General features: G+C 38.0%; 1 protein-coding gene across 5 annotated transcripts in view; it reads left to right on the top strand.

Moving 5' to 3' along the window:
• ZKSCAN8 (zinc finger with KRAB and SCAN domains 8) overlaps positions 1-24260 on the top strand; it is a 58941-nt gene extending 34681 nt beyond the window's left edge. For all 5 annotated transcript variants that reach the window (XM_069076830.1, XM_069076829.1, XM_069076827.1 and 2 more), the window contains 3 exons: positions 12242-12333; positions 12627-12753; positions 16404-24260. In XM_069076830.1, the coding sequence (XP_068932931.1) occupies positions 12242-12333; positions 12627-12753; positions 16404-17362 (1178 nt within the window). In that variant the 3' untranslated portion in view covers positions 17363-24260. The remainder of the gene's footprint in view (positions 1-12241; positions 12334-12626; positions 12754-16403) is intronic.
• Positions 24261-25543: the final 1283 nt, after the last annotated feature.

The following is a 25543-nucleotide window of genomic DNA, read 5'->3' as shown; positions in this document are numbered from 1 at the left end:
CCCCTTAATTTTCTGTGGATTACAAGAATCAGCTTCTTCAGAATCTCACACCTATTAAATAATTCCATTGCTCATCCTTTTGCCTTCTGTGGGTCAGATTCTTCTATTTCCTGATTTAGTATCTTTTTTACCTTTGTTTTCCTCTTTGGTCTGAGCTTCCATCCTGTAGATAATGGGTTATGGTTATAGAGGCAGATTTAAGCTTGTTATAAGAAAAGACCTTCCTACCAGTTAGAGCTATTAAAAATAGAAGGTTGGAAGTTACAGGTTCTTTTTTACTGGAGATCTTCAAGCAAGGGTTTTGTAGTCACTTGTCAGGTGTATTTTAGATTATTATTCAGATACTTGTTGGAGAGTAGCTAATCCTAACAGATTCTGTAAAATAAGCTCTGAATCAGTGATCATTTTTCTTGCCCTCTATACCAGCTAAAATTGAACACCCCTGTTTTTATGACTTTCCCTAGCTACTCTTAAAGTATTCTTCCATTTACTGTGCCTGCTCTAAGTTCAAGAGACCCAGCTTTAGAAGCTGCGAAGGTATGTTTACTCATGAAAACCTCTCTCTGTAGACATCCCTAGTTATATATAATTTGAAAACATAGGTATCTATATAATTAACCAATGACTGTCTGCATGACCTTTTTTTTTTGGAGGGGGGAGGGCAGGGCAATTGGGGTTAAGTGACTTGCCCAAAGTCCTACGGCTAGTAAGTGTTAAGTGTCTGAGGCTGGATTTGAACTCAGGTTCTTCTGCCTCCAGGGCCAGTGCTCTATTCACTGTGCCACCTAGCCACCCCATTGCCATTCATTTTTGACCTATGTTAGAAATTTCCTAAGTGTCTGAAACTGGTATTACTACCAACTATCTTGTTGCATCCTTAAGTGTGGATGCATAGGAAAAATTGAATAATATTGGATCTTCTCTATAACCCACCTCTAGAGAAGAGGAAAAATTCATACAAGATATCATGTTTATGGAACATTAGTCAGCTTTTAACTTTACTAAATTTGCATAGTGTACAATCATTCAGATAGTATTTAGCAGAAAATAACTATAATGAATAGGGCATGATAAAAGTAGAAAACACAAACAGCTGTTGTGTAAGTGAACTGAAGTGCTGCAAAAAGTTTAATCAACTACATAGAATGATTTTATTTAGTACCTGCAAAAGAAAACTAGGGAATTTAGGCCTTAAAAGGCTTCTGACTGTGAGTGTGATATCATAATAGTATATGAATAAGATTGTTCTCCCAGCCAGGTGAATATGGATTGAAATGTGGAGAAATGAGAAGAGATCTTCTAGAGGGCAGTGATCGTATATAAGTTATAGTTGTAGAAATGAAATTTAAAAAGTCAATTCATATGATCATCTTAAAGGAAAAATCTTTGAAATTAGTTATTGTGGGGTGGAGATAAGTAGGAAAATTCAGTGGTACTGTGAAGTTACAAAGCTGGAATCAGTATAACTAAGACTCTTGTATGTGGGATGACTTTTTGATGTCTAAACCTTTGAATAGTTATGTAGTCTAACATATCATTGAAAAGTTAATTGACTACTGAAATATTGTATGGTTTCATCTCAAAGCTAAACTCTTTAAAATGAACATTGAAGACAAGGAAATGCACATCCCTCCTTTCAGAATAGCAGTAGAAACTTGGGTATACTATCTAATTGGTTCCTGTCAATTGGTTTTGCTTAATTTTTTGTTTTTTTGTAAGAGAGTGCTCAGTGCATGTTATTTGGGGCAAGGAGGTATATCTATAAATGTTTTTAAAAAGCTGAATGTAAAACATTTTATTTTAAATGTTAATCAATTTATTTATTTTTAATTTTCAACATTCATTTCCACAAGATTTTGAGTTACAAAATTTCTCTATCTTTCCCCTATCCCTCACCCCAAGATAGTGAATCTACTGAATACCCCTTCCCCCAATCTGTTCTCTCTTATATCCTCCCCTATCCCCCCCCCAGCTTTATAGTAGGACAAGATGGATTTCTATATCCCAGTGCCTGTACATCTTATTTCTTAGTTGCATGTAAAAACAATTTTTAAAATTGTTTTTAACATTAGTTTTTAAAACTTTGATTTCCAGATTCTTTCCCTTCTTCCCTCCTCACCCACCCCCACTAGGAAGACAAGCAATTCAGTATAAGTTGTATATGTGTAGTTAACGCAAAATATTTCCATAGTGGTTATATTGTGAAAAACTAACTCTATTTCCCTCCATCCTATCCTGCCCCCCACTTATTCTATATTGTCCTTTGACCCTGTCCCTTTTCAAAAGCATTTGTTTCCAACTACCCTCTCCCCTGATCTGCCCTCCCTTCTGTCATCTCCCCTTTTATCCCCTTCCCCCCTACTTTCTTGTTGGGCAAGATACCCAATTGAGTGTGTAAGTTATTCCTTCCTTAAGCCAAATACAATGAGGGTAAGGTTGACCCATTCCCTTTCACCTTCCTGTTCTTCCTTTCCATTGTAACAGTTTTCTCTTGCCTCTTTTATATGAGATAATTTACCCTATCCTATTTCTCCCTTTCTCCTCCCAATATATTCCTCTCTCACCTCTTAATTTTATTTTTTAGATATCATCCCTTTGTATTCAATTCATTGTGTGCCCAGTGTCTTAAGTATAAATGTACACACATATACACACACTCACATATATATTTATACATGCATATATCCTCCTATACATACATACATACATATATATTCCCTTCAACTATCCTCATACTGAGAAAAGTCTCATGAGTTACAATTACCATTTTTACATGTAGGAATGTAAATAGTTCAACTTTAATAAGTTCCCTATTATTTATTTTTCCCTGTTTACCTTCTCATGCTTCTCTTACTTCTTGTATTTAAAAGTCAGATTTTCATTTCAGCTCTGGTTTTTTCATCAAAAATGCTTGAAAGTCTTCTATTTCATTGAATGTCCATATTTTCCCTTGAACTATTACACTCAGTTTTGCTGGGTAGGTGATTCTTGGTTTTAATCCTACCTCCTTTGACCTGCAGAATATCATATTCTAAGCCCTCCAATCCCTTAATGCAGAAGTTGCTAGATCTTGTGTTATCCTGATTGTGTTTCCACAGTACTTAAATTGTTTCTTCGTGATGGCTTGTGATATTTTCTCCTTGACCTGGGAACTCTGGATTTTGGCTATAATATTCGTAGGAATTTTCTTTTGGGGATCTTCTTCAATAGGTGATTGGTGAATATTTTTAATTTCTATTTTGCTCTCTGGTTCTAGAATATCAGAGCAATTTCTTTGAGAATTTCTTGAAGAATGATTTCTAGGCTCTTTTTTTTTTTTTATCATGGCTTTCAATAATTTTTAAATGATCTCTCTTGAATCTGTTTTCCAGGTCAGTGGTTTTTCCAATGAGATATTTCACATTGCCTTATATTTTTTCATTTGTTTGGGTATGTTTTTATAGTATCTTGATTTCTCAATAAAGTCATTAGTTTCCAATTGCTCTAATCTAATTTTGAAGGAATTATTCTCTTCAGTGAGTTTTTGAGATTCCTTTTCCATCTGGCCAGTTCAGCTTTTTAAGGCATTCTTCTCCTCATTGGCTTTTTGGGCCTTTTTTGCCATTTGAGTTAGTCTGTTTTTTTAAGGTGTTATTTTCTTCAGTATCTTTTTGGATCTCCTTTAGCAGACTGCTGACTCACTTTTCATGATTTTCTTGTATCATTCCCATTTCTCTCCCCAGTTTTTCCTCCATTTCTCTTACTTGATTTTCAAAATCCTTCTTGAGTTCCCCTTCATGGCCTGCAAGCAGTTCATATTTTTATTGGAGGCTTTTGGTGCAAGAGTTTTGACTTTGTTGTCATCTTCTGGTTCCATGTTTTGATCCTCTTTGTCCCCCCAAAAAAGATTCTTTGGTCTGATCACACTTCCTCTGTTTGCCCATGTTGCCAGCCAGTTACTTGACTTTTGAGCTCTTTGCCATGGTAGAACTCTGCTTCCAGAGTGGAGAAAGCTGTGTCTCACATGTCTGGGGTTTTTACAGCTGTTATCAGAGGTATGAGGAGGGTGCCACCACAAGCTCTGGTATGCTTAGGTTCCTCACTCCAGGACCACCACCCAAGATTGTGACCCAGATCCACACAGGTAAAGCAAGAGTGATTATCCTCTGAATGGTTGCTTGGTCCCCATATGATCTGCAGGCCAGTAGCTCTGGAGGCAGCCACACAGCAGCAGCTACAGCTTCTGCCACCTCTGTTGCCCGAGGGTCAGGGCCTGGACTGCACTCTTCCATCACCCAGTTCCTACAGAGTTCCCCACTGACCTTTTACTTTCTTTTTGGTGTTTATGAGTTGAGAAGTCTGGAAATCGCCACAGCTGCTGGTGATTCACTCTTCTGAAGTCTGCTCTGGCCAGTGTGGCCCTTGAGTCTGAGCCAGCGCAGCTCACATGTGACTGCACTCAGCTCCCAGCTCAGTGTGATAGACCCTTCTTGTCAGCCTACCAGGCTGCCTAAAGCAGGAGATTTGTTTCTCTCTGTCACTGTGGGTTCTGTAGCTTTACAATTTGTTTAGAGTCATTTTTTTATAGGTATTGGAAGTGTTTGGAGTGGGGGCTCAAGCAAGTTCCTGCTTTTACTCTGCCATATTGGTTCCGCTCACCTGTAAAACATTTTTAAAAATTAGAAAATCTAAAATGAATGCTGAAAAATAAATTAATGATCAAGAGTAAGAAAGAGATGTTCTCACAATGGTGATTTAAGTAGTTGATTAGTTGTTGTTCTTCATTTTTTAGAGGAACAAAATGACATTGCTATGTTAGAATCAAATTACAGTGCTTGTCATTGTGACTGATAAGATCAGTATGAGCTCAGAATGTTCTACCACTGGTTTAGCAAAAATAGTCCTTGTGAGTATTTGTGATGGATTCCCCGAATTTGTACGTCTTGCATTTTTTTGAGCTACTTCAGTTCTGCTCTGCTTATAGAGCACAGCACCTTCTCTCATGAGGGCACACTATGCAGTCCTCAGCCAGTGTCTCCCTTGTTACACAATCAGTTCCAGAGTGAGCACTTACCCTGTGTGAGTTCTCCATAAAAGTCTTTTTGGCAAGTGTACATTTGGCATTCAAATAACATGGCTAGCCCATTGGAGTTGTGCTCTCTGAAGTACAGTTTGAATGCTCGGCAGTTCAGTTTGAGAAAGGACCTCAATGTCTGCTATCTTATCCTGCCAGGTGATCTTCAGAATCTTCCTAAGAAAATTCAAGTGGAAGTGATTCAGTTTCTTCATTTGGTGCTGGTATACTGTCCAGGTTTCACAGGCATACAACAGTGAAGTCACTTGCACAATGACTCTGTAGTCCATCAATTTAGTACCTCTTCTCTGTCACACTTTCCTTTGGAACCTCCCAGACACTAAGTCACTCTGGTAGTAGGTTGTGTCAACCTCATTATCTGTGTGTATATCCCTAGAAAGTATACTTCCAAGATAAGTGAACTTAGCCACCATATTCAGAACTTCTGCATTTGCTGCAGTCAATTGTTCCATGTATGGATGATGTGGTGATGACTGATGGAGTACCTATGTTTTCTTAGTGTTAATTATTAGGCTAAAATTAGCACAGGTAAGCAGAGAAATGATCCATACTTTGTTCCATCTTAGCTTCAGACCCTGCATTGAATGTACAATCTTCTGCAAACAAAAAAATCATGCATCAACACTTTCCATTTTGGTCTTGGCTTGTTGCCATCTCAAGTTGAAGAATTTACCATTAGTATGGTAGCTGACCTTAATGTCGTGTTTGTCCTCATTAAAGGTATTTGACAACATGGCTAAAAACGTCATGCTAAAAAAGCATGGGTGCAATCATACAGTTATGTTTCAGTCCATTGGTGACTAGGTAAATGTGAGAGCATTGTCCATTATCCAGAACCCAGGCTAGTATGATGTCGTGAAATTGATGTGCAGTACTAATGAACTTCTCCAGGCACCCAAATTTTGACATAATTTTCTGTAGACCCTTGTGACTAAGAGACTTTGGTCATATTTACCAGCATTGCATACAGACTTCTCTTCTTCTCTTGGCATTTTTCTTAGAGTTACTAGGCAGCAAACACCATATCCACCGTTTTTCAGTTCTCAGGTAGATGACTGTCTTCCAGGTGAAGGATCAGCCTATTGAGGGGGACTCCAGTAAGAATCTTGCCAGCAATGACTGAGAGAGAGATCTCCCCATGATTGGCATAGGACAGTATATTTTCTTTACCTTTATGGAGATAGACAGTGGAGATGTCTTGAAAGGATAATCTCCTCTTGCCATATAACTTGGAAAATTTCAGTCAGCTTTTATATGAGCAGTGGATCCTTAACCCTGTAAATCTCACTGGAATAGAATCAGTACCAGGTAGTTTGCCATACAAAAGGAGCCTAATGACATTCAAAACCTCTTCTTCAATTGGAACCTCAGCTACAGAGGGATTGACTTCAATCTGAGGTAAATCAGCTTTGACTGATGATGGTCTGTTGAGAACACTATGGAAATATTTAGCCTATCACTCTAGGATCATGTCCTTATCACTAATCAGTGTGACTTCTGAGTAGTTGAGGTACACCACAGGTCTTTGGCCCATAAATAGCCTTCAGAACATCATAAAAGCATTTTGGATTGTTATTATCAACATAAAACTGAATTTCATCTGCTTTCTTACTGAGCCAAGAATCCTGCATCTCTCTAAGCATCACTTATACTTTATTTTTGATGGAATTAAATGCTACCTTCTTAGAGATGGATGAAGCAACCTGCTGGTAAACCCTGTGACTTCTCGTTTTTCATTTAGCAGCTTCTGAATTTCCCCATAATTTTTGTCAAACCAGTCTTGATGTTTGCGAGTGTTCTGAACCAGATGAGCAAATGAAATACTCTACACCAAATCTCTGAAATCTGTCCACTCCTTTTCTGCTCCACTGTTGCCAACTTTGTATTGGCTCAATTTTCCCTCCAAGTTAGCAACAAAGTGTTCCTGTTCAGAAGTGGTCTAATCTGTTGACATTAATGCTACTGGTAATCATTTTGCTTTGGGGCTGCTGCTTTTGTTGAATGTGAATATTTGGCTTGGAGAGGATAAGTCTGTGATCAGTCCAGCACTCTGAGGCCACACATTGCCTTCGTCAGTCTCGCACACTGTCTTCTGCTTATAATCATATAGTCTGTTAAGTGCCAATGTTTGCTGTGAGCATGTATCCACGAAGTTTTATTGTGTTTAAGTAAGCAAAAGACAGTGTTTGTGATGAGGTCATTGCACAAGTCTTCAGTAGTAATTGACCATTGCTGTTACTGTTTCCAGCTCCATTCCTCCTAAGGATTCTCTGCCATTTCTGGTAGTCTGAGCCTACTCTAGCATTAAAGTCACTCAGAATTATAACCTTTTCCATTATTGGCACATTGATGATAAGGATCCCCAGGTCTTCATGAATTTTTTCTTTGACCTCATCATGATGTGTCATGGTGGGAGCATAGGCACTGATGATGGTGGAATGGCATTTTCCTGCAGGTGGTAGTCACATAGTCATGAGCCTGTCATTCACTCCTTTTGGTAGGCATGCAAGCTTGTTGACTAGATTAGTTTTGATCTCAAAACCTACACCAGCTTCACAGCATCCCTATTCACTGCAGCCACTCAAGGAAAACATGTAGCTCTGACTTTCAGTAAGTTGACTTTCATTTGCCAGCCTTGTTTCATTTAGGGCTCCTGTTTGGATGTGATACCTGCTTTCTCTCACAACAAGAGCTGCTCATATTTCACGTCTACTAAATTTTGTGTTGTCTATAATTGTGTACACATTCCATATACTGATGCAGAAGTTTTGGTACATTTTTTTTGTGTTTCTACCTCAGGGTGGGTTTCCTGCCTGCCTCAGTAATCAGGACAGGGTTGGGTAAGAAGATAATTTTTAGGGCACCTTTTCTAGCCCCTTAGCTCCTTAGACACCCAGGGAGCTGCCAAATCCCACTGCTACTTCCAGTGAGAAGAAGGCCCTATAACCTGGGCCAACTTTGTGCAAGGTTGGGACTACAGCTCCCAATGTATCCACACCTGCTGCTTCGTCCCTTGCCTATCACCACAGAACTTTGAGATAGGTAAAAATGGTAAAATTGTATGGGTGATGTCTTTTGATTCGTGTGTAAATTGGATTTAAGTGAGGCAGAATTGCATGAAGTTGTCAGCTTCACTCTCTGTTCCAGAGTAATCACAGTCCAGTGGCATGAAAGAGTCAAGACCACAGGTGATAGATATCTCAAGATACAGTGAAGAGTGTCTTTGATATCTAACCAAGTTCTAAGAACTTCACAGTTCCTGCTTCAGCTGTCTTCATGGCCATTGAAACAAACTGTTCCCATCTGCCCATTCTACCAGGAACAGTCTTCACATGATTGGGGTAGACACCCCCCTAACTCACTGACAGATTTGAGACCCCTTGGTTACCCTCAGCCTGATTTAGCCTATCTGTTGAAATGGATCTGTTAAAATGTTGAAATGAATCTGAGTTGTGGCTGCTTTGCATTGCTGTAGCTTTTAGGAGCCACATGTGAGAGTTAGGTGGATCAGGTGGGTACCAAAAGTGAAAAGTAGCCTTGAAAAGGGCTCAGAATTTCTCACACCAGAGATCTTCCCTGAATACGTGCTATACCCCAATTTAGATAGTAAATAGAAGAGAAATTAATTAGGGAGTTGAGTAGAAGCTGGGGTCATAATAAAACTGCTGCTTGAAAGGACAGGAAAATCAACTCAGACCAAGCCAGCAACAGAAAAAACTGAAAAATTAGAAGAGTGTTTTGAGCAAAACATACTGGAACATACTGGAACAGCTCAGTCTAAAACCTGGGTATAAATATGGCTGGAATTAGACAATACTAGACTTCTCGAGGAGTCATTGTAACCAAGACCTGAGGGAAGCTTTTTAGATGAATAATAAAAAAAAAAACTAAGTTCCACCTTAAGAGATGCATTAAAAACAATTTTTAATTTATGGAATAAACCAAGCAACCTGAAACAAATGACATTGAATTGTTGCTTTCTGTCTATACATTGAGACCTCTGATAGAAAGTCTAGGTACTACATTAAGTTTGTGCAAAGAGTTGATTCAGTTGAAGAATAGGAAGTACTTTGATAAAATAGTAACTTACAAGGTCCAGACCTTATTGATAAGGTATGAAATCGTAATTACAGAATTTCAGAATTAGAAAGAAATTGAGTGACCATATAGTCCAGTCTCTACCTTGAAAAAGAGTGCCCACTACAGCATAACCAATTGCTATTTGACCTTTGTTTCAGGACCTTCCATGAGGGGCACCCTACTTCCTCCCTAGTTAGCTATTCCATTTTTACACTTTGGGGAAGTTTTTCTTCATGCCAAGCCTAAATTTGCTGTTTTGTAACTTCCTGTTCCTCCTAGTTTGACCTCTCTGGGTTCAAACAAAATAAGTCATGTTACTTTTTCATGTATTTGAAGTCATAGATTATGTATAGGTGAAACATCCTCAATTTCTTTAACCAATATGGAATGAACTTAAGGCCCTTTGGTCTTCTTACTGGTTTCCACTGCATGCTCACCATCTTGTCCATGTACTTCTTAAACTGATGTGCCCAGAGCCTGAATAGTGTAATCTGAATGTAGTCTGACTAAATCAGACCACCATTTCCTTATTCCTGGAAGCAATGTCTATCAGTGCAGTTCATGAGCATAGTGATTTTTTTGACTTCCCTATCATATTGTTGAATCATATTCAGTTTAGTCCATTAGTTCGGGATGATTGGAGATGGCCCTGGATACAGTGGGAGACCTTGACCTTTTTAAGCCAAGGTTTTTTTATGTATGTCTGTCTGTATGTATGTATTTACTTTTGGTTTACAATATTCAGTTCCACGGTCCCTCGAGTTTCAAATTTTCTCCCTCTCCCCCTCCATAAGCCAAGGTCTTTAATAGATTTCATTTTGACTGAGCCAGTGCCCATCCAGTGATTAAGGCTATGTAAGAAAGGATGCAAAAAATGGCCTCTTTTACTTGGGTCCAAAAATAAAATCAATCTGGGAGGGGAAGACCCTCTGGATTTTTGGCCAGAACAGAAACAATTGCTATTCACATTCACTCTCTGCCAGTCAAGGCCCAAACAACGATAAATGGGGTTTGGCCTGGGACCTCTTGTTGGGCAATCAATGAGAGCCAGAGTGATTTGGGTTTAAGGCATGGTCCTTAAAGAAATGTAGTTAGTAAAACCCAAAATATCTTGTGAGATTTCAGAGATAAAAATTTACTTTCTTTTGAGCAGAGCATCCTCAGGGTAGGAAGGAAGTTAGAAAGTTCCATTTGGGTCCCCAGTGGGGCAGCTGCAACTACTCACAGATGACGTTATTTGTCCTTCGTTCTCCAGATAGCTCCTGAGGAGAAAGTGAAGCTGGTGCCTTTGCAGAGTCTTCCCTCACTTGCATGTCACTTGCATCCGATCCACTTGCATGTGTATTGCCCTGTAATTGCATGTATTACCTCCCTGATCTTAGGGTCCCCAAAGGACATACAACAACAATGGTGCACTAAAATCCATGGATCTTCTTCAGATAACCTATTATTTAATCATGTCACCCCAAACTTATCCTTTTGAAGTTTTATTTTTTAATTTAAGATTTATCCTTTAATTAAAGTTGTTTTAGATTTCAAAGTTTCCTGTCAAGATCTTTTTAGATCCTAAATATCATCCAGCCCGTTAGGTATTCTTTCCAGCTTTATATTGTCTCCTCATTGGATAAGCCTGTGGTGCCATTGGAGGGCATTGGATTTAGAGTCTGAGACCTGGATACAAATCCTGGCTCTACCACTTGCTGTATAACCTCAGACAATTCACTTAACATTTCTAGGCCTCAGTTTCCTTTTCTGTAAAATGAAGATGTTGGATTAAGCTGTAAATTTCATTTTACCTCCAAATCTATATTTGTTATGTATAACTTTATCCAAATTATTTATGAAAATGTTTAGCAGCACAGGGCCAAGCCAGAACTCTTCTAAATTGGCATGAAACCAGCTCTTTGAATCAAGCTATTCAACCAGTTCTGAAGCTTTCTAATTATACTGTCATTTAGCCCCCATCTTTTCCACAAGAATAGCAAAAATCTTTCTAACTATATATGTAGTATTTCTCTGATGTACCAAGTTTAGTAACCCCTCAGAAAATGAATAAGATTAGTTTATACTGACCTGTAATTGATGAGAGCATGTATATCTCTTTGTGATCGCCCCTCCTTTTCCTAGACTAAACCATTTAGCTTACTAACAACAGAAGAAACATGATAGCTTTTATTTGAATAATTTGTGGGGAAAAGTGGTAGAACTGAGGAGTTCTAATCTTGACAGAGACATAAACTCTCGCCATAGAAAGGAGCCCAGTTCCTTTCTTTCTACTTCTGAGTAGACTGCACTGAAGAACTTGAGGATAAATACATTATAATTCTGTCTAGCCTACTGACCGACACGCGCATTTGTGTGTGTGTGTGTGTGTATGTAAATAAAATCACATGTATTATGGATGGTTGATAACCCACTGAGTTCAAAAAGGCAATAAGAATACCACAAAGACCTCGGACCTCATCTCTTCATACTCCTTGGCTTTTTACAATAGAGCATGTTTAGCATTTACTCATTACCACTTCACTATGGAATCATATGATTTCATACTTAGTTACCCTTTCACTCCTACTCAGACTACCAAATGTGAACTTCTTTAGGCAAAAGCTCTGAAGCTTGAAACTCTAAACTGGGTAGATCTGTGTCAATTTTGGTAATAAGTTTTATAATAGGAAGTAGGCACTGGAGGTCAAAGGAGATATCCAGAAAGCATTAGTTAAGTTAAATTAGTTCTGCAGGTAGGTTCCCAGGCTGATTGGACAGTTAATCAAAGATCTGGATCTAAGAAATGTTACACTTAGATACAAGTAGTAGGGGCTATTTGTCACACTTGGTCATGCTGTTGATAGTAATGGAGAAGTTAAAGAGTTTTGTTTAATGGATAAAGTGAGTTCTGTAGAGCGTTCAGTTATAGAGTGGGAGAAGCTTGAGCTATAAAACTAGTTTTTAAAATCTGTTATCTATTTTAGAAATATGAGAGCAGGTTTGAAATTGTTATGTAGTTAATTCAGAATCCTACAAGCTCTTAGTGAGGAGAGGCCTGAGGACAAGGCTAATATTATTTATAGCTTCTTTCTCTTCTCTTAGTTTTGCCCATTCCCCAGACTCCTGCTTCATCTCAGAAGGGAAGCCCACGAGACCAGGAGATGGCAGCTGCACTTCTTACAGCTGGATTCCAGGTGAGCGGTTGTCTGCTGCTTGATTCTTTGTCATCATCCTGAAGCTTTTAGTAGGTTCCACCTAGAGTATTCACTCTAAATACTTCTTCCTGGAGAGATCTGTTTTGCTTTTCTGATGGTTGCCTTTTGTTTTTCTTCTCATTTCAACCTAACACTACCCATTTCATCAGATATATTTTCTCCCTTACTGTTTTACACTGATTCTGCTGGTTCATTTCCTTACTCTGGATTAGAGTAGTGGGACTCTACCTTTTGGGGTAACAGGCCTCAGTGGAGAATTTGTATTGTTCCAGACTTTGGTGAAGATCGAGGACATGGCAGTGTCTCTTATCCAGGAGGAATGGGGACTTCTTGATCCAGCACAGAAAGACCTCTGTAGTGACGGCAGGCCGGAGAATGTTGGCCACATGTACTCCCTGGGTAAGGACCAATAGAGGATTAACATTTTTTAAAAATATATCTACTTATTCATGGGATAGTAGCCATGAAGTGTATGAAAGACTCAATTGAGTTTAGGCTCAGGTAAGTAAAATATTAAGATCCTGAAATAATATGTTACCTCATTTGTTGCTCACAACAGCTTTATGAAGTAGGTGGTATTACTCCCATTTTCTAGATAAAGAAATAAGCTGAAATAGATTAAGTGACTTGCCATGAGTGTCTGAGGTAGGATTTGAACTCTGGTTTTCCTGAATCCTAAGTCCAGGACTCTAGCCACTGCCTAGCTTGCCTGCAACATGTTCTTTTTTTATTTATGTATCTTTTTAAAAAATTAATTAATTTATTTTTAGTTTTCAACATAAGATTTTGAGTTTTTAGAGATTTTGAGTTTTTAATTTTTTCCCCAAGAATGGAGTGCAATCTGATATAGGCTTTACATATATATGTGTATTAAACATATTTACACATTAGTCATATTGTAACAAAGAATTAGAACCAGTGGGAGGAACTGTGAGAAAGAAGAAACAAAAAAAAGAGAGAGAACAAATAGACTCGATAGTTCATTTTTCTGAATGTGGATAGCAGTTTCCATTGAGTCTTTTGGAATTGTCTTAGGTCCTTGCATTGATAAGAAGAGGTAAGTCTTATCAAAGTAAGTCATCATATAGTGTTGCTGTTATTGTGTACAAGGTTCTCCTGGTTCTGCTCACTTTACTTACCATCAGTTCATTTAAGTCTTAACAGGTTTTTCTGAAGTTCACTGCTCATCATTTCTTATGGAACAATAGTATTCCATTACATTCATATACCACAAGTTGTTCAGCCATTCCCCAATTCATGGGCACCCCCTCAATTTCCAATTCTTGGCCACCACAAAAAGAGCTTCTGTAACATGTTCCTGCTCTCTTATTCCAGAGGTCATTTTGTTACCTTTGGTTGAATTCTATGTATTTGGAAACAAATAAATTACTGTTTTTTCCGTTATTTCTCACCTTTCCCATCTTCCCACTCCCCTGACAGATACCTGATATATAAATTTCAAATTTTTACTGTTGTTTGTCCTTTTTTTTAACCAGTCTTGGCATTTTCCCATTCTTAACTACCTTTTCTAGGTCTTACAATAAATAACCCATAGAATCTTACTTAGCAGCTCTCCTTTCATTCCTTCAATTCTCCTTGATACCCTTCCTCCATTCTTTATTCAAACCAAAGTACAACTTATACTTTTTTCTCTCTTGAGCCCTTTACTAGTGTTAAGATGATAGATTTAGTATGAAAAGGGGCCTGAGGTAATCTAGTTTAATTACATAATTTTATAGATGAGGAAACTGAGGCCAAGAGAAGTTAAGTGACTTGCCCAGGGTGACACAGATAATAGCTGGAATTTGACTACAAAAACATTTTTCTTCTATAATATTCTGATTCCCACTGGGATCAGGGTTAAGGAAGAATGAAAAATGGAAAAACCAAGTCACTTCATAAGTGTATAGGGTAAAAAAAATTTATAAGATGGTGGAGTGAAAAAGATACAGCATTTTGAGTCAGGTGACTTGGGTTTGAATTCTGGCTCTGCTACTTAACTACCTGTGTGACATCAAAGGAAGGAAGGAAATCAGTCCTACAGTGTAGCATTCACTTTGGTTCTCACAATAAGTCTGTGAGGTAGGTGCTATTATTATCCCTATTTTACAGATGAGGAAAATGAGGTAGGCTAATTGACTTGACCAGCATCACACAGCTAGTGTCTTAGGTTAGATTTGAACTCGGATCTTTCTGACTCTACCTCCAGTGCTCTAATCACAGCATCACTTAACCTTAGATTAAATAATTTTTTCCTTTCCTCACCTTATCTATAAAACTAGGGAGTTGGCCTAGATGACTCTGATTACCTTTATAATCCATTCAACCTCTATGCCAAGCCCCATTATTTGGTTCATGGGTACCATCTACTATCTTTTCTCGTTATTTAGCTTATGTTGAAAATCACAGATTGTAGGGGTTGAAAAGGATCTCTGAAATTATTTAGCTTATTCCCTTATTTTACAGGTAAGAAAACTGGGGTCTAAGGAAATGGAGTAAATTGCCTAGAGTCATATAACTCAAGTGACTCAAATCCAAGTATCAGCCATTTTTCCTTACTCCTTTGTATTGATTTTGGAAAATAGCACCCAGTATTTCTTTAGGGTTTATTAGTTTAAAAGAGTTTATGACTAGACACTAGAGGAGAAATACAATAATATCTTAAAGAGGAAACTCAGAGCTCTTAAGAGTGAATGAATCAGGGGCGGCCAGGTAGCACATCAAGTAAGAGCACTGGCTCCAGTGTCGGGATGACCTGGAGATTGAATCCTGGGCTCAGACACTTAGCACCCACCCAGAAACACTTGGCTGTGTAACCTTGAGCAAGTTACTTAACCCCAATTGCTAAGGGGCTGCCAGGTGGCTCAGCGAGTAAGAGCACTGGCTCCAGTGTTGGGATGATGTGGGGATCAAATCTGGGCTCAGATACTCAGCACCACACCCAGAAATAACTGGCTGTGTAACCTTGAGCAAGTTACTTAACCCTGATTGCTTAAAAATAAAAAAAAGAATGAATGAATCCTGCCCCTCTATGTCAGGTATGTGTAATAGGATCTTTTTTTAGTTTCCTTTTTCTTCCTCTTCTTTATGGAATGACTTCTGTTAGGAATTGTTCTTAATGAAAAGTTTATTCTAGTTCTCTTTTTTGTGGATTTGATCATACAGGGCTTATTTATAGGTCAGCCTCTCCGATATGCTTCTTTCAACCTCAGGTCCGAGGCAGACAACTCTTTTCTGTAGTCTTCCAAGTTCAGCTTATCTTCACGGACCCAGGCTTCTCTCACATTAGACTTACCAAGTTGCATTGTAGCAACTGGTTCTGGCCTATTTGGTTATGTTGCCTTTATACCTTTTGCACTAGTTTGGCACCAGTCCCTGTGCTTCCAGAAGTTAAAGTCATGAGGGAAACTGAGCTTCCCTCCTAGAATGATGATCTCTGCTGGTCTGACCACACACCTTTTTGGTGGCCCTCCCCACTTATTGGCGAGAATCATATGGTAGATTCCTCCAAGAGCCTGTGAACACTGATGCTTAAAGATTTCAAACCCCATCCTGACTACATTGCTCTGAGCATGCTGAACATACCTTTTGCCACCATCTAAGCCACTGTTCTTTTCAAGGGAGTAGTTTATGAGATTTCAGTTTACAGTTAGAAAACATTCTTTAAAAGTACATATTAACAGAGTATCTTTCATTCTTCCAGACTCTTCCCATTCTCCTCTATCCCTTTCATGCTAAGATGAGAAAGATAAGATCTAGAATAAGCATTAGGAATGGGTAAATACATAGAATTACTTTTGTCGTTTTCTTTGCTTAACTCTGGCTAGGAGCTTTGTCCTCCCTGTTTGCTACCTCTCCATCATTGTTGTACCCTGGAATTTTTACTTGAACCCTGGTACTTCCTTTCCTGTATTGTGATGCCATTTTGCTGTCAAGCCCTAGATTCCTAATATATGTGATATTTGAATTTTTCTATTCCTTTTCTAACAATCTCTTTGCTACCACCTCAGGAGATAGGTGTTTTATTTGCTCTCTTTGGTTTGTTTCAGGTGTTGAGACCAGGAGTGAGAACAGAGATTTAACTCAAAAACAGGTAGTATCTGCTGAAATGGAACCAAATGGAGAGAGAACTGCCAAACGCAATGGGAATGTTCCTGAGAGCATTAACCATGGACAAGCTAGTGAATATACAGGCAGGTTAGACCGACGGCGAGGAAACCCTACCACCGGAGAAAGACGACATAAATGTGAGGAATGTGGGAAGAGCTTTGCCCAAAGCTCAGGCCTTGTACGACATTGGAGAATCCACACTGGGGAAAAACCTTATCAGTGTAATGTGTGTGGTAAAGCCTTCAGTTACAGGTCAGCCCTTCTTTCACATCAGGATATCCACAACAAAGTAAAACGCTATCATTGTAAGGAGTGTGGGAAAGCCTTTAGTCAAAACACAGGACTTATTCTACATCAGAGAATCCACACAGGGGAAAAACCCTATGAATGTAATCAGTGTGGGAAGGCTTTTAGTCAGAGTGCAGGCCTAATTCTACATCAGAGAATCCACAGTGGGGAAAAACCCTACGAATGTAATGAATGTGGGAAAGCTTTTAGTCATAGTTCTCACCTTATTGGACATCAGAGAATCCACACTGGGGAGAAACCCTATGAATGTGATGAGTGTGGAAAAACTTTCAGGAGGAGCTCACACCTTATTGGCCATCAGAGAAGCCACACAGGGGAGAAGCCCTACAAGTGTGGTGAATGTGGGAGAGCATTCAGTCAGAAGTCAGGCCTTATTGAGCATCAAAGAATCCACACAGGAGAGAGACCTTATAAATGTAAGGAATGTGGGAAAGCTTTCAATGGGAACACAGGCCTTATTCAACATCTGAGAATCCATACTGGGGAGAAACCTTATCAGTGTGGTGCATGTGGAAAGGCCTTTATTCAAAGGTCAAGTCTTATTCGACATCAGAGAATACATAGTGCAGAAAAATCTGAATCTACATAATATGTGTGAAAAGCTTTCAGTCACAATTCAGGCATTATTCAACCATTAGAGAATTAGATGCCATCCCTCAGAGCCTAGAAGAGTGCTTTGCAACTAGTAGGGTGCTTAATAAATAAATATTTGTTTAATTTGAATTGAAACTACACTGGAGACAAGTCCCTATCATTATTGTAAATGAGTGAAAAGTTAGTCACTGTTAGAACTTTATCTAGTATCATAGAATCCACATGCTATAGCCACATTATACTAACTCTTCAGAGCAAGTTGGGCAAAATTTACTGATATTTTGGTCCCTTATGTAATGGGATAAAGCTTTTAAGTTGCCTATTTATCCTCTGAAATTGAAAAATGTGTTTGAATAAGCTGCTTATTTACCACCCAAGGAATTTAACTATGTTCTGACTAAGTGGCTATGGATTTGAGAGCTGCTGCTACTACTTTCACCAACTGCATTTTGTCTTTCCCATTGCTATCCTTCATGTATTCTTTGTTGAAATTACTGTCATGTCCCTAATTGGATGTATAGTACTACTTTAGAATATCATTAGGCTTCATGAAAATCTTCAAGCTTTATAAGATCATAGGAAAATTTTGAAAAATACTTAATTCTATCATGCTAATATATCCACATTTTATTGTAAATGCTTCTGTAATTGTCTCCACTGTTTGTGAATTCTTTATTGCTATTTGAATTCAGAATGTTATATTTTAAAAACCATACCCAAAGGGTCAGTCTTTTTGTCATGTCATTTTATTGACTCATTTGGTTACACAAACAATATTATGTCCTATGCTTTTGGTGAAGTCATCAAAGGAAGTGAAAGCAAAGTAATGATGGTAGGAGTAATGTAGAAAAATAGTTGAGCAGAAACCTTCGCCTAGTTTTTCTGTCAAAGTTTAGTTAACTGTATTTTATAACTCCTCCTGCTTTATACAGTACCATCCACCTATTCTAAACCTTGGTACAAACCCATACCATACAACCTTCAGGATGCCGTAGATTTGGAAAAACAGAGGCTCAAGATAAAATACAACTAAAGAATATACATTTCTTCTGGGCCATTGTTTTTCTGCTCTCTCTCTTTCTCATGTTTGCTGTTTTCCTTCTTTTTGGCTTTTTTGGAGGGAGGAAGGCAGGGCAATTGGGGCTAAGTGACTTGCCCAAGGTCACATGGCTAGTAAGTGTTAAGTGTCTGAGGCCGGCTTTGAACTCAGGTCCTCCTGACTCCAGAGCTGGTGCTCTATTCACTGTGCCACCTAGATGCCCCTGTGAAGATATTTTAAAAAGCATGTGATATGGGATCTAAAAGTAATCCTAAAGGAATCCCAAGAATGCTTTGAGTATTTACTTGATTGGAAGGATAGCAGCCCTTTAGAAGTATGAGAGAAGCAGTGTGGAATAGTAGATAGAATGCTGTACTTGGAGTCAGGAAAATTTAGCTTCAGCTTTTCTCCTGACAATAACTTTGTAATGCTGCTTAAGTCACAAGCAATTATATGTGACTTAATCAGTTCCCTTGGACTTATCTACTGTATCTTAGATGAGTTTTTAATCTGTGGTAATAGAAGGGAGTTTCCCTTCTAAAACATGAGTTCCCTACTTACACTGACAAAATCAGATTCTCATGTATGTATGTTTGTTTTTTAATCTAATCACCTTATAGGTCATATGTTATAGTAGATCAATTGCCTTCCTTTTACCTTGCCACCCACTAAAATCTCCTCCATGTCAGAAGATTTATGGCACCCTTCCTTAATTAAATTTCCCCTCATTGAACTGTGTTCGAATGTTATATTCAGTCTCAGCTCATATTGCTTGCCTTCTGCACTGGCCCTTATCCATTAGTCATCCAATACCTCATTGTCAAATACTTTAGCCCTTCCCCCTTCCTTAGTTCATTTATCTTAGTCCACTGTAATACTAAATCTGGTCCCAGATTGAGTTTGTTTCCAGCCATAGATAATCCCATAGAAAACTCCCTTCAGACATACATACTTGTTAACTAATGATTTAGACAATTCCAGAACTAAACCCACTATAGATTCTTATTCTTATTCTTCTTCCTTAGTTTCTTTAAGATACAGATTTTGCTTAGGGCATATTGTATGCACACACATGTTACTTAGGATGAGATTTCTGATGGACAATGAAAACATCTTTGATGTGGGCTCTATCATGTCTCTTATCCTTCCCCTTTTCATTTGTTCAACAGACATTAATTATGTGCCTTCTGTAAGGAGAATTCTTTACTAGGTTCTAAGGGAGATAAAAAAATGTTTAAAAACAGTACTTGCCTTCATGGAGCTTACATTCTAAAATGTTACAGTTATAGCAGTTATGAGATTTCAGAGATGGAAAAGACCCAGAGGCCATCTTCAATTCATACTTGACCAAGAGTACTTTTTAAAACATTCCCAACAAGTGATTATACAGTCTATTCTTGCTGTCCACTAGTGAGTAATCTACCTCCTCAGACAGGCACTTGGCTTTTAGATAGGTTTAATTGGTGGGAAGCTTTTTCTTGTTATAAACCTAAATCTGTAGATATTGACCATTGTCATAGTTCTTCACACTGAGAACAAGCAGAAAATGTCTAATGACTCTTCTACAGAACTAGCCCTTCAGATACTTGAGGATAACTATCATGATCTTTGATTACTAACAGTGACTCATCACCCATATCTGGCAGTTTTTTCTGAGATCTTTGACGTGTGGTTATTTAAAACAGATGACTTGAAGTCAGAATATCCAGCAGTTTTCTTATTGTATTCTTACCTAGGATATCAAATCCTTAATAGACTTTCAACCTTTATTCACCTTGGCAGAAAAAATAGAAGCAAAATAAGAATTAATGAATTTATCCTTTCCATTCTTTTTCATCATCATCTAATCCGGTCTAAGACTAGGCCTATTCCTTATTTGATATTCTAATAAAACCTAAAAAATAATTCACTTCCTACTTAGCTAGTAGCTTATTCTGAGTTTTAGTCCTCTAAGACTCTATGCTTTTTAGCGTTATGCTATGTTTTTTAATTCATCCAGTTTTCTACCAAAAGCTGGTCCACATTTGCCTCTTTAGACTCACCTTACTCCTTGAAATTATTTTTTGTGTGTCTGTCTTCAGAATTTCATACTTTGAGACTTTTCCATCCTTTTTGGGATTACCCTGTCAAATTTGGGCCATGAAATTCTTCCTGTTCTTTCTTTCAACCTTTCAAAATCTGCCAGAATCTAGAGTGCATTTTAAAGTTCTTGGTTATCTTCTTTGCTGTCATGAATTCTAAAATGCTTCTCATTGTAACTTGGTTGATAAGAATCAGGTCCAAAATAATGGTGGCCCAGGCTTTCTGTGTCCTTCCGTCCTTCCCCACTTTCCCCAATCCCCATCCTATCTTCTTTTAGAAGGATGAATGCCAAGGCAAAAATGTGTAGTGAGAGAGCTCCAGCAAATAAGTAGATAATCAGAATCCTGAATCACTGTATTATGTTCCCATGTTCTCTTTCTTAAATTTCTTAGTTATTTTTCCTCCTCCTGTCCAGGTGATCTATGATACATTCTCATGACAGGATTACTGCTCTTTCTCCCTCTACTGATCTTCACCCAGATGCTCTCAAGCTTTTCATACTCTGGTTTCTGGAGTTCCTCACATAAGTATATCTAATTCATATTTAATGCTGCTTTGCCCCCTTTTAATCTCTTCTCTTTCAAGTAAGGTATTCTAGAACCATAGTCCAGGCATAGGTCTCAGACCACAAAATCTTTCATTGGGGTATCTAGTTGACCTTGCATATTACCCCTACTTTGAGACCAGGGGCTTTATTGCTTAAATTTTGCTTCCTGTGAATTATTCTTCCAGTGTTATAATTGCTGCTCTCTTTGGTATTTTACTTTGTAAAAGAACTTAAGGAGTTTTCTCCCTCCCTTATTAAGTTTAATGCTAATTCTCCTGCTTATGCATTCAACTACCAACACTCATGAGGTACAGCTACTTTTCCAAAACCACTTGTTTTTTTTTCCTTACAACAATATATTAAAATCATAGTATTTTGAAGCTGTAAGGGATAGATTATTCATTTTACAAATGAGGAATCTGAGATCCACAAAGGTTAAGTGCCTTGCCACCTAACAAAAATTACATTTCTCTGCTTCACTTTTAGGCTGTCTTGGGTCTTTGTGGAGATGAGGTGAAAAAAAAACAAACCTTTGTCATTTTGTGTTTCTCCATTAGGGGGAAATATGCAGAACATAAAATACTGTGTAAAATGAGTTTAAGAGAGTAACTCTGCAATCTTAAAGCATCTAATGTTCCTCTCAGTTAAGGGGAAGAGAGATATTTTGAGCAAAGTATGTGAACACGGAGGTTTTGTCCCTCAGTATAAGAGATTTAAAAAAAGAATAGACAAAAGTTCTAGCTCACCCAGTGGGTGAAATATGAAGAACCTTTTCTTAATCCAGTTACTTCTTCCAACTACAATCCTATTTCCCTTCTACCCTTCCTGGAATGGAGGAAACCAGCATTTATAAATGCCTTCTATATATCAGCTACTGTGATAAGTGCTTTACAAATATCTTATTTGATCCTCACAACAGCTCTGGGAGGTAGGTGCCATTATTATCCCCATTTTACAGTTAAAGAAACTAAGTTGAGGGCCAGCTAGGTGGCACAGTTAATAGAGCAGTGGCTGTGGAATCAGAAAGACCTGAGTTCAAATCTAGACTCCAACTTAACTAGCTGTGTGACCTCGAGCAAGTCATTTAGCCCCAATTGCCTTGCCTTCCCCCCACTTCCCCCCAACAAAAGAAACTGAGTTGGACAGGGGTTAAGAGTCATATAGCCAGTAAGTGTCTGAGGCCAGATTTGAAAGCAAATCTTGCTGGCTGAAGCCCCAGCACTCTGCTGTGCCACCTAATTGCCTCCTAGTTTCTCAAATTGGTAATAACCCCATTTCTTTGCTACCTTTTTTGCCTTCTCAAATGAGTTATCTATTACTCTTTATATTTTCTTACTAGTGGTCCTTAAATGATAACTTTGCTTTTGTTCTCACCATGTAAGCATTAAAAATGATCATCAGTACCCTGACCAAATCAAAAGGTCTTTCCAGTTTTCATATTTCTTTACCACAACTCCATTTAAGAAGTGTGACCACCTTTTCCTTAAAGTTTCTTCTGTGACTGTATTTCCATGGTTCCTCTTAACATGCTCCACCTTTTTTTGTGGGTCTTTCTCACTAACTTCTCTTTTCCCCAACCTTTGAACTCTGGTTATCAGGGCTTAATTTTTAAGCTTCTGTTCTTTTCTATCTATATCCATTTCTTCAGGGATATAATCTCCTTCCAGTATTACTTTTCCAGTTGCCTGTGGCACAGACTCAAGGGGATATACCTAACGTGAACACCTGAAATTTGATATATTGGAAAGAAAACTGGATGATCACTGTTCTTCTCCCTTTCTTCTCCGTGTTCCCAAAAGGCATCACCTCAATTTCCCCATTACCCTGTAGTGCATCATTATCCTCTAAATCTACTAATACCTCAAACTTGTAATTCTTTTGAACTCTTCTCCAATGCCAAGTACTTAGATTCTTATTTAGCAATCTGCCTCAGACCTTAGTCTATATTTCCACAGCCACTCTTTCCATCAGACTGGTCCATTATCATATACATGAATTATTTTAAGTCATGTGGTTGCTTTCCCCATCTCTTATATACCTCCTCCAATGTATTCTGCAGACATTAAACATTACTATCATGGCATCTTTTCCCAAAAGAACTATAGTGATTCCTTATTCATTAGATTTAATTTAAACTTAGCTTGCCCTCCAGGTCCTCCATCAGTTTGTTGTTCAGAAGTTGTTAATCTCATCTCTTGTTACTCTTTGAGGTAGTTCAGACTTTTAAAATCATTTTCCATAATATGTTCATTTGCATTTTTTATTAATACTTTGTTCATCCTGTTGTTTGAGTTTTTTTTGTTTTTGTTTTCTATTTTTGCTTAGGAATTGCTCTAGCCTAAAATCATTCTGTGTCCATTACTTATTTTAAGATGGAGCTTATCACTTATTCTCAGCTTTCCATAACTAATCTCAAATTATTTACACTGATCACTCATAGTTTATGTCTTATTATCTTGTACTTTCTAAATGATAAGAGCTAGCTAGTACTTTGTATGTGTTGTCTTACAGCTAGATTGTAAGCTCCTTGCGGGCAGGGGACAGTATTTTTTACTTTTGTATCCTATGGTGCCTAGTACAGTGCTGAGCACATGGTAGGAATTTAATAAATGTTTGTTAAATGAAAGTATATGTTATTGACTGTATGGGCTGTCCTCAATGAATTTTTAAACTGGCTTCTGCTCCCTTCCTACCCCCTTCAGTTTATTATGTGTTCAGGGAATACATACAAGCTAATTTTTTAAGGTGTGGCTGCATAAGACAATACCCATTATTACTAATAAGACCAAATAATCAGCCAGTCTGCAATCTAGGAAAGCAAAGATAAAAAGAATATAAAGTCACAAGCTTCCTATCTGTGAAGAATTTATCTGCCCTCTAGGATTATTTTGGGGTTAAGAAAGGAAATAGATGTCTCTAATCCCTCAGTAATTGCTTATCTACTTCTGCTTAAATTAGGAACGCTAAAGGACTTGGAAACATAGGGTTGTTAGGCCTTAGGCTAGATGTATACAAAATCATTAAAAGTAAGAAGAAAAGTATAATCATTTGTAGTTTGCTCTTAGAAAAAGTACATATTCTGGGTTTTAATGATGTATTGCATATGCATGTGGTCTGTAAGATTTTAAGAGTGAACAGCTCTTTGTTTGGGTTCACTCAGTAGTGTGTATGTCAAGGTAACAATGGAACTAGAAATAATAAACTTGATTTTTCTTTTATCCTGAAGTATCTTTCAGCCCTAAGTCTGTCTAACATCACCTACATCTCAGGTGTACATTGCATAAATGAGATAAGCTTCTGGTTAAACCATCAAAATCAGTGTTTTTCTTGATGATTTTTACCCTACTGGTCTGTTACCAGTAAGTCAATATCACAGGGTGCTCCTTGACCTCATCACTGACTACCAACACAAAAGCTGACTTAGGCTAAGGATCAAGCATCCCCAGACCTACATTCTCTTCAGTAGAAAGAGTCTAGTGGGTGGCAATTAGAAGTTGGGGTTCTATCTTCCAACTCAGCAGAGGAATAGGTATTTCCAAGTAACACCCATTTTAATATAACACCTATTTTTACATCATCTTCTGTCAGCCATAATTAAGAAGGAAAATCTTCAGAAAAAATTACTTTATTAAATGTTATAAAAATTAATGCTGTAATACTCTTTTCCATTTCCAGAATCACAGAATCTAAGAGTTTGCAGGGGCAAACAGAAAGCATCTGAGACAATCACACACACTTAACCAAAAATTTCCTCCACAATATCCTTAGTAATTGCTCATTTCAATTCTGTTTAAAAACTTCTAGTGATAATAAACTCAGTACTTCCTGTCGACTCCCATTTTACTTTTGGACAGCTCTGTTAAGAAATTGTTCTTGTGTCAAGTCTAAACCTTCCGCTACAGCCTTCCATCCATTTCTCCTCGGACTATGCAAAACAAATCTAATTCCTCTTCTATAAAGCCCTTCAAATACTTGAAGACTTACATATCACCCCTAAGACCTCTCTGCCATGGACAAACAACACCAAATCCTTCATCTGATCCTTAAATGGAGTGAAGCCCCTAATTAACTAGATTGTACTCGCCTTTACTGTACACCCCCAGTTTATCAAGGTCCCTCTTACAGTTGGACACCTAAAATTGGGCACAATATTCTGGACATAGTTCTGAGTAGGGCAGAATACAGTGAAACTATCAACTCAAATTCTGGTTACTGTATCATTACAGTTTAAAATCATGTTTTAGGGACTGCTTTGTTACACTGTGGACTTATACTGATCTTTGCAGTCAGACTGCATTTAAATGCCCCCAGACATTTTCATAAATTGCTGTCTAATCATACCTCCATTCTATACTTAAGTCTATTTTTAAGGTTTATCTCAGATTCAAACCATTAATATTGTTGGGGATTCTGATTCTTGTACATTACACTATTTATTGTTTCTGCCAGGTTAATCACATACCAATTTGATAAGCATATCAGCACCTGGGGTCAGCAATGATTATCAG

This window comes from Petaurus breviceps, unplaced genomic scaffold, assembly GCF_028583685.1.
Source record: "Petaurus breviceps papuanus isolate PSGF00001 unplaced genomic scaffold, PetGlider_PUasm1.0 90925, whole genome shotgun sequence".
NCBI lineage: Eukaryota > Metazoa > Chordata > Mammalia > Diprotodontia > Petauridae > Petaurus > Petaurus breviceps.
This window is presented reverse-complemented; position numbering and strand designations above follow the sequence as displayed.